The sequence below is a fragment of the Pteropus alecto genome, unplaced genomic scaffold, assembly GCF_000325575.1.
Source record: "Pteropus alecto unplaced genomic scaffold, ASM32557v1 scaffold76, whole genome shotgun sequence".
Lineage (NCBI taxonomy): Eukaryota > Metazoa > Chordata > Mammalia > Chiroptera > Pteropodidae > Pteropus > Pteropus alecto.
Window position 1 is genome coordinate 4,734,424 of NW_006443138.1, and position 10,616 is coordinate 4,745,039.

Below are 10,616 nucleotides of genomic sequence, written 5' to 3' on the forward strand. Positions count from 1 at the left end.
AATAAGGAGAAAACTAAATTAAAACTCTCCCTAGTGAGAGAAATTAAATACGAAGGAATAAGATTCAGTAGGGTAGGGTTGAGCTTTGGAAGGCCACAAACTATTGTAATGTAATATCTAAGCTTTTCTGCTCCCTGAGAACCAATCTGGGCCCCCACCGAGAAGGTAAGTCCTAGTATATACTTTTCACTAGATGTTTTAATTATCTCTCTACTTGTCTCCTCCATTAGAATAGGATCACCTTGAAAACAAAGACTTTTATCTTCATATCCCCAGAGCCTAGAACTATGTCTGGCTCCAAGGACACTTCAGATGCCTGAACAAATGAGTGAAAGGATGAATGAATGTTAATATTAGCATGCAGTCACTGGTTCCAAGGGAAGAGGTTTCTAAGAGAGCTTTGAGAATCATCCACCTTGCTACTCCAAGGTCTAGGTCCCTTCTCCAAAGTGATGCAAACCCAATCTGGCTCATTCAAAGTGGGAGAATAAGACCTGGGCTGCCACTGTGGGAACCAACAAACCTAGAACACCCTCCCTTCACATTCCCAACAGTAGTTGAGTCAGCTTCAGGCTGCACTTCCAAAACCACCTGCCTTCTCGGGCTACAGCCCAACTGGCATGTGGAAAGCCTTGAAGCTTAGGATGAGGGTGATAACTGCCAGTTATGCTCAGACCATTTTGGAGGTGGAAGTACTCCAAGACGGTCTCTCCTCGAGGCTGCTCCAGCTTGGAAAGCTTAGAAAGGAGCAACTGGAGTGTTTAACTAGAACAGAAACTTTCTGAAAAGGAAAAACGTACAGGACCACCAGTAAGTTGCAAAGCAAACCTAACCAGATGTTAATGATATCATAAGCAGGTTTACAACTATTAGTGAAAGACACGAAAGGGGGCAAGCCTACTTGTTTGTTATGCTCAGCTCTAGTTAAGAAAATTAATGGGACCACAGAACAGATGCAAAATTGCAGCATTACTTATCTGCAATGCTATTTTCCGGCTTCTGGAGTGCTGCCTGTTTAACAGAATGAGCACTATCTGGCTTGAATCCATAATGGCAGCTGCTTCTGTGGCCGAATAGGAGGCTTGGATTTGGGAGAGAGCCTTTGAATGCATAAATGCACAGGTCAATCTAAGTTCATTTCAACTAAAAGTAGTGGAATGCATTTCAGACTATGGCTACATGTCTTGAAGGGGGACAAGACTGAAAAAATGAACCATTTAGACCACCCAAACAGCTTCCTTACTGTTGCGTGGTCTAAGCATACCCTTATAAATTATATGGGACAGATTTGGAAGCCTCCATTTATTACTTCCCATAATTTCCCCAAATTCTCTACTGTTTTGCTTCAGGGTTCCTTCTTGGATCTTCAAACTCTCCCTTCTCCATTTATACTAGATCTAGATGCAATCAAGGCAAAACAATAGATTTTATTTCAAGCAGGTTACTTGCATCTTTGGGGATCTGGGGATTGGGTAATAGACATTGTTTTTGGAGCTTCAGACCCAGGAAGAAACCATTAGGCTTGACTTGATTTATGTTCCCGTGGTAATGAATGATAACAAATGCAAAAGCCCCTGAAGGCAGAATGGTCTCTGAATATGGGGGAGAAAAATCCCCACAATCCCAAGTGTTTCAAAAGTTTTGGTTACTGTAAAATAAAACTAAGATTGGCTTTAATCACTTCCTAAGAACGACTGTTGATAGTTAGCACTCATTGGGCCTTACTAGGTGCCACATATTATTGCTGAGGACTTCAATATATTACTTCCTCTGATCCTTAAAACAGCCATGGGAAGTAGGCATCGAATGGTCATTTATAGATGAGGAAAATGATGCTCAGAGCAGTTATTTTTCTGTTTCCCCAGACTGTCAGTTGTGAAGCCAGTTTAACGTTCTTAGTCATTTCATTCTACTGCTTCTTCTAGTCTGAGCTAGAAACAGAGTTGATTCAGACTCTCTTAAATGCCTCATTCAATACTTCAGAAAATAACTGCAACCTGTGGTCACAGACCAAATATCATGGCCTCACTCTCCTGCTGTAAGTCTTCCCCACTGGTTTCTGGGGTTGGTTCAAATGTCTTAACATGGTTTAGAAGGAATGTAATGATCTGGCATATCTTTCTACTTATCTACTACTGAGTCCTGACACATAATTGTTGCTTCAGCTACATCTGCTATTAGGATGTGCTATGCTTTCTGGCCTCCTGCTTTGCCTCATATTCTTCCTCTGATTAATTCTAGCAATAGCTCCCCAAAACTTTGAAGACTAAGGTTGTTAGAAGAATTTCCTTGAGCTCCCCAAGTACCAATGGCTACCTCCACATTCTGTTAACATTTTGTGTTTACTCCTAGAACATTCATCATGTTGTTACTTATTGATTTTCTTCTGTCTCTCCTATAAAGTGGTGACTGATTTAAGGGTAGAGATTGTGTGTTTTTAATCTAAGAACTGGCAGTCTCCAGCACAGTACCTTGCACCTCACAAACACTAAATAAATACTGATTGCATGACTGAATGAAAAATAAAGACTTGAACAACATTTGAGAATAGTTCTACCATCTCCTTGGCAGAGCAATGAAGCCAGTGTAGCTGGAATATGCTTACATTTTGAAGCAACATCTGTTAAACTCGACTTCGGTACTGCTTAGGAAACCGAGTTATACCAAGCATGGTGATAAATTTTCTGTAACTGATGAGGGAACCAGGGATGGAGAGGAATAGATAGTTAAGGATAGGAATAGAAGACTCTTGGAGTACAGAAAGTCCAATATTAGCATGAGCAATATTTCAGGGAGTGGAGAATACATGCTGGATATTACCATTGTTGAGACAAAGGATGGCAGCAATTCAAGTCACTAGCTTAGTTTCAGATTAAGCATAGTACCCAAACTCCAAAATTCCAAAATCAGTGACTGTCGTAATGATTAATAATTATTTTTCACTTATTTATATTTTGATGAAGGATCAGAACAAATGTGGGAAGAAGCATTTCAGGATGTGATAATAATAAAAATAGTCCCCAGTTATTGAACAGTGACTGTGCCAATAAACATCTCGCTCAACAAGTTACAACAGCTCCCTGAGGTCGGCATTATCAGGTGCACATTATTGAAAATGGAATCACAACTCAGACAGGTTAAGTAACTTGCCCGAACTTGCACAGCTCAAGTGTGGTCGAGCCGGACTTTAAACTCAGGTCTGATTTTAAGGCACATACTTTTCATGTCTACAAAGTCTGCCTTGAACTAATCTATACAGTATGTCTCTCACACCTATATTTACAGTCTTATTTTAGGTAGGTGCATGGTTTACAATGGAAGAATTCAGGGCCTTTTAAAGATTAAAAAAATACTTAATAAGTATGATAATTACCATAATGTTAGGCATAGGGATCATAGGGGTAAAGGTCTAAAGGGAAAAACCGAGCTGAGGGAAAGCAGCAAAAGTATTATGCAGCTCTCCAAGTGCTCAGTTGTTTCTGAAACTGCTTCCAACATGTCTGCTCAGCCTGGCTTTGAAATTGGAGTGTTGCCAGCAGTGAGCTCCAAACATATTCACCTCTGGCTTGGCTTTTTCAGTCGACAAGAAAGGTAGCTAAGATCTGCTTAGCCTGGCAAATCATGCAAACTGGAGTTCTTCACAGGGCTTTGCCTCTTCCCTAGCACAGAACCCAGAGTGATACTGGAGGCTTTATCCTTCTTTTGAAAGAAATCCCCAAAAGAAAGTACAATTGAAGCATGCTTATAAGGAGAGGAATGCAAATGTTGGTACAGAAAATCAGTTGCTTGGAGAATAATGAGTAGAAAAGAAACTTGTACATATTTTAAACTGTTGTTTATAAAATATATTTGAACGAAATCATCCTTATGATGATGTACTGATGTACCAACTTGTTTTGATTTTGAATAAGAATCATAAACACATTGCCTGACATAAACACGAACTTTAGATCTAGATTGTTTGATTACAAGTGATTCCAGAACTTGAACGATAACTCATTATTGTTTTATATGAAATTATATACAGCAGAAGCTCTCTTAACCAATCTCCAAATAATCAATTTCCTGGATTAATTGTTGCTCTCCTTTGTAAATATCTACCAGTGCCATGGAATGCTCCAGATAAATAGGTTTATCTTTCCAGTACCCCTGTGTACTTCTGCTCCTGCAACTACTTAAGCTGTCAGCTTAAAAATTGAGTCAATTACATTTATTCCCGAGCCTATTTTATGCCAGTTTTACTTATTATTGTAGCTATGTAATTTAATGAATTTTACATAACCTATGAAATATGAGTGTAGTGGTTTTATAAAAAAAAAATCAGTCTATGGCCATGCCACCCTGAACAAGCCCGATCCCATCTGATCTCGGAAGCTAAGCAGGATCGGGCCTGGTGAGTACTTGGATGGGAGACCACCTAGGAAGACTAGGGGCTGTAGGCGTAAAAAAAAAAAAAAAAAATCAAATGCTTTGGAAAGATTCAATGAGGGGGGGGGTCATTAAGCAAAAATCTACTGTTAATTATGTAGAGGAAAACCTTGAAAACATTGGGAAAAATAAAAATCTAGATGGAGTAAGTATTCAGATTGTTTTAAATTTTTTAAATATCCATCGTATTAAAATAAATAAACAAAAAAGCCCCAAACTGGAAATCATAAACTACATATTATGGGTATGGTTTTGCAAATAAATGAGTAAAAAGATTTGTAACTCTAATCAGCAGACTATTCATATGAAAAGCCTTGGCTTCACCCATAAGCTGGCAAAATATCTACATATCTCTCTCTATATCCTTCCTATAATTTCTCACATTAGCTGACTCTTTCAGTTAATGGACTTTTTTCAATGAGCTCTTAGGTTCTTAGAATCAGGTGCAAGGGCTTCTCAGAGTGTGGTCCCTGGACCACAGCGGCATTACCAGTGAGCTTACTGGACATGCAGATTCTCAGGCCCCATCTGGGGGTAGTGCCCAGGAACTGTGTTTTAACAAGCTCTTCAGGTGGTTCTGAGGCTCACTGAAGTTTGAGAAGCACTGCTCCACTGTATTCACACATTGCTGGAAGTGCTAAAAATGGATATGGCCCTTTTAGAAAGCAACATGGTGCCAGATTCATTAGGAATCATAAAATTTCCTTTTTAATCTGACTCAGCAATCCTACTTCTAGCAATATTTCCTAAGGAAATAATTCAAAAGAAGAAAAGTTGAATAAAGATATCTATGCATAAAGATATCCATGAATGTGCTATCTATAATAAACAATTAAATGTGATATAAGTAAAAAGAGAAGAATGGTAAATAAATTACAGGCAGCAAATAAAATGATAGCTATGAAGGGTTTATAAAATGGTAACATGCTTACCAAATTAAGTAAAAATGTAATATGCACTATGGTTGTAATTATGTGATGTAAATATCAAGTTGAAAATAACTTCTTCCATTGTATTAGGGTGGTACTGGGAGAGAATTTAGTTTTCCTTTTACAAATTAAATTATTTTAATACAGTTATAAAGACATTTATGTAATGAAAATATCTTAATTATATCATTTAAAAGCACCATGACTTAAAATTGATACAACACTTTCAATGCACAATTTAAAAACCTTTTTAACTAAGTAAAACTCTGAGGCAATGTCACTAGCCAGCTGCTGTATGTAAAACATCAGATCTAATATCTTTTGTGACAGATGGACAGTTAGAAAAACCAGTCTTAACAAAGGAGGCTATCGACACCTGAATTATCTTCATCTTTGCGGATTTTGAGCTTCACCAGGTCTTCACACTGCTGGAGGATCTGAACTGCATCTTCCATGGAACAGTTGTCTAGCCGAATGTTATCTATCGCGAGTAATTTATCCCCAAGTTCCAGGGTTCCAGTTCTGTTAGTAAATAAACAGCAGCACATGAGTAACGATGAGCACTTAAGCAGGCCATTTAAGAAGCATTAAGCTTAATGTAGCATTATGGTAGTCTTTAGAGGAAAAGAGGTTCTTCGACTGTTTTTAAATTAAATTTTATTGACAACCAGCTCATTTTTCCCAGTCTTATTTTGATGGCCACCGTGACATTAAAATGTGGAATATTAAAAACCTTTTTTCTTATGCTTTCTTCTATTAGACCAAGATAACACTGTAAGCTTCACTCGGGAATTCTAAGGTTCCTGGGAAGGGAGGTGAGATCCGGAGTCTACAGAGAACAGTGTCTTTATGCTTCTCTGCACTGCGTGCCACTTTTGAACCTGGGCAGTCCAGGTTCAAAAAAGGGTTGACTGAGTAAGTGTGGGAAGTCAAGGAGGGGTGGACTCAGTGGAGGTCTGAGACTTGATGCCTCTGCGACTCCCAGCTGCACAGGGAAATTCACCGTGGCTGCAGTAGGAAGAAAAGGTAGATCCAATGCTACCTATCTGGAGTGTGGCCACTGAGAGTCTAATACTAGCTGTGGACCGCTGCGGGTCTGTTGAAAGTTTTAAAGGTCCATCATGAAATGAGAAAAATAATAAGAATGTATATGCGTTTATATGTGCATATATGTATACACACATTTGTAAAAAAAGGGTATGTTTTGGTAAGAACTATCTTTATGCATTATGTCTGTGACAGAGGTTGCTAATTGCTTCCCAGCATCCATTCTCCCCTTTCTTCTTCGAGATCACCCCCTAAAGATGTATGCCCAACACTGTCTTGGCACCACCCCCACCTCCTTCACGTAGCTAGAAAATTGTAATGCCGAGCAAGCTGATGAGGATGGCAGAGCTGCTTTCCCAGCCCTGCATTGCCTGCCTATTTTCCAACTGTCATATGAGAGACAAACTTTTGTTTGATGCACTCTATTTGTGAGTCTCTCTGTCACAGCCTATACCTATATACCTAAACTCGAACAATGTCCTTACTACCTTTGAATGTTAAAATATTTCTTTAATTAAATGACTGTGATAACAGATGGGATTTTTTAAAAGTTCTTAACTAGAGAAAAAAAGTTAACAGTCTTATACCAGTATTTAAAAAAATATTTTTGATCTGTGAAACCAAAAGTTTGAGACTCTTTGATTTTGATGGTATCTGTACCAAATAGGAGACTAAGACTCAAGGATCTGGCTTGGCCCGGGAGGACATTCTGGCATCAGCAAAGCTCTTTCATAAGCTATTATGTTCATGTGGAGTTTCTGTCATAATTGGGGCTGCTTTCAGTTTTTTAGTTGGAAAATGAAAGATGGATATGATCAGTGAAGGAGACCCTATGTCGGCTTCACGGGAGATCCTAAAAAACATTTTCAGATGTTGGCTGTCTCCATTGGACGCAGGAATAAATAGATCTACAATAGCCATTGACATTAGGGATGTCAAATATGATTGATTAATAGTGGCTACATGGAAAATATTGAGAATAGCATGATCCATTAGCAAGGTCTACCTAGGGTGAGGCAAGGGTCATATTTGCTTTAATTAAGAAATGCTTTGGAATGAATCAGAAAATCCATTTTCCTTACCTGTGTGCCACACTGCCTTTTTTGATATCTGAAATGACAAGGGGGTCTCCTGGTTTTCTACTGGATGGTGCTGTAATAATAAAGATAGACTAGTCACATTTTTATATCCACTATTCACCCACTACTATACATTTCCCATTTTATAGTAACCGTTAAAGCAAATACAATTTGTATGTAAAGATGATCAATTAGAAAATGTGCACACTACATCTTTTTGATGTAAAAATATGTTCACATTAAAGTATTTATAAGCTTTAAAACTAAAGCAGTCGCTTTAAATTTGTACCTGCAGAAAGCAATTGGAGAGCTGCATTAAGTTTAAATCTACTTTAATCTGTGGTTCTCAAGGTGGGGCGGTGAAGGGTAGATGCACCAATAGGAGAGTGTTAAAAGCAACTGGGGGCTCCTGTTAGTGATACTCATGTGTGATTCCTTCTCCCACCCTTTCTTTTACTCCTGTTGAGGGAAAGGACACCATTGTCATGGGTACGTGCTATATTACCAAGTGTTCTGGGTGGGAAAGTAGATGAGAATCACTGATTTAAAGGTTTTTTCTTTTTTTCCAGAAGGAAATCTTTTGCTAGATGTACTGTAAATCTTTAATCTTTGCTCACAAATTCATACCTAGAATGTTCTAAAGTGTTTTGGAATGTGATTATTTTATTGACAGTAGTAAATATTTGGTGTTAATTACATTTTTATAATACTCATATTCTAAACATGTTTATATAATTTTTATTGAGTTTACAGATAAAACTATTATCCTGCACAGTGGTCGGTTTTGAGCTTTATAACTCTTCTTAGGAATTTGATGAGAATGAAAAGCAATTAGTAATGAGACTACTTAATCTTCAAAATGAACTATAGTCCAAATAAATACAAAAATGTCATCTTAATGTAGGAATTTGGAAATATTTAATTTAGGAGTCCGATACTTAAAATTAACCATACTAACATTTGTAAAAAAACAATGTGCCTCCAAGAGGAGAGCTGTTTTGCCAACCTAAGCCTTTAGTGACCATTAAAAGGCCCCTACAGTAAGATTTTCTTATAAACAGTCTGATCACCTCATAATAATCACAGAACCATATCATAACCCATAATAGCATCTGAATCCCAGAAAAATGTTTATGCATAAGAACAGATGGTTTAATATCTCAATACAACATTGAAAGACAACACAAACACACACACCAATACCCTACCCACTACCTAAATTAGTTCACAGTAAATGTTAATGGTACTTCATCCAATCATTATTCTTGGCTTGTAGAAAGGAACGTAGAACATTCTATTCACTATAATTAATTCATAATTTATACTTCTACTCAGTGATATGAAATAATTCCTCAAGAGAAAACATAAACATCTAGCATTATCACTCGTGTCATATTTCAGAACTGCAAATTGTTTTGGGCATAGGACACAAAAATAAAACTTTGTTATTACCAGGAAGTACAACTTTTCTAGCATCTGCCAGTGAATTTACACAATCGTTTGCCAAGCTGAAGTAACCATCACAGAACACTCAATATTTCCCTTGGTTTGAAAAAAAATCCATGTTCCACCGAAACAAAACAATAGCACAGGCAACAAAACACAGCAAAGCCATCTCTGTCATCTTTGCAACAGAGGAAAACAGCACTGTGACTTCTTGGACAAACCCACAAAGCTTTGCAGAGAGGTTTGAAACTTCTTATGGTCTACAGCAGGAGTCCCCAACCCCTGGGCTGTGGACTCCTGTGAGGAACTGGGCCGCACAGCAGGAGGTGAGCGGCGGGTGAGTGAGCGAAGCTCCATCTGTATTTGCAGCCGCTCCCCAGTGCTAGCATCACTGCCTCAGCTCCACCTCAGGTCATCAGGCATTAGATTCTCATAGAAGCACTGGTCCCTGGTGCCAAAAAGGTTGGGGACCACTGGCCTACAGATAAGTATGGTGGCCGTTCTCACATTTACCAGATCCTTCTCCTTCTCCTTTAACCAACTCCATATCCAAGACTTGAAAGGTTCATCAGGATGGGTGCCCATTGGAGTGATGAAGCTGAACCCGTAAATGGTCCAAAATCTGTATGAGCTCTTGACAATGTCACTACCATACCTACCAGGTACATTAAATGTGGCAATGCAGGCTTTGGGGACTCAGTCATGATTTACACACCCTAGCACCATGTTTTAACTATCCACTACCTGAGAAGTCACAAATTAAGCATGCTTTGCTTGAATTATAGTACTTAAAAAATTAAATTAGTTGCCAATATATAGAAATGAGTAGATTTCATATAGATGTATAGCTTCTTTTTAAAAATTAGAGAGGCAATATGGTTGTAGTGATTAAGAACCAGGACTTGGCAGCCGGAATGCTCATGTTAGAAATCCTGACTCTACCACTAAGTAGCCATGTGCACTTGGGCACATAGTTTTAAGCACTTTCGTGTCCTTGTCTGCAAAATGGTGATGAAGATAATAATAGTGCTTACCTCATAGAATTTTTGATGCGAGGATTGAGTTTTTACACATAAAGCGACTGGACTAGTGCACATAGGATTCACTACATAGTGTTTATTGTTGCTATGATTATCCATCAACGTTGGACTCACTTTCCCACCAGCTCCTTTAGATGGAGTTTTCAGTCTCCCATTTGCCACTGTCTTCATTGGAAGGATGTCACTCACTAACTTGCCTCATCCCTGGGAGCCTCTGAGTTTGTGGCTCTTTGAGTGAGAACACAATAGCACTCACTCAGTGTTTTGACTCTGATTAAAGTTTTCTACAGAATCATTCTTTCGACATATATTTATTGAACACCAACTATGAGCTAGGCACTTCCGCTCTGGTCAACGGCCATCAAATGCCAGAGAAATTGGATCAAAAGGAGAGGCAGGGCTGGTGAAATCTCATGAGGTCACTAGGGATGAACTAATTTTCTCTCTTCTGTAAATTGATTCCAACTGGGAAGGTCATACAAACATGTCAAATGGGGAGGAGCTTACATTAAATGGGTGAAGTGTGTAGCTCAGAAAAGGAGGGCAACCAAAGGCTATTAAGTTCTGGAAAACAAATAAAAAACAAGGATAACCATTTGAAATCTCAATATAAGTTGGTCCCATGTACAGAACTGAATGCTTGACAA

At 38.5% G+C, this 10,616-nt stretch overlaps 1 protein-coding gene and 1 pseudogene across 1 annotated transcript in view; one reads left to right on the top strand and one right to left on the bottom strand.

Annotated features, from left to right (window-relative positions):
• GRIP1 (glutamate receptor interacting protein 1) overlaps nt 1-10,616 on the bottom strand; it is a 145,674-nt gene that overhangs the window by 45,025 nt on the left and 90,033 nt on the right. Inside the window, 2 exon segments of the mRNA XM_025041074.1 lie at nt 5,734-5,879; nt 7,487-7,556. Of these exon segments, the coding sequence (XP_024896842.1) occupies nt 5,734-5,879; nt 7,487-7,556 (216 nt within the window).
• Nucleotides 4,324-4,442, top strand: LOC112472524 (annotated as a pseudogene).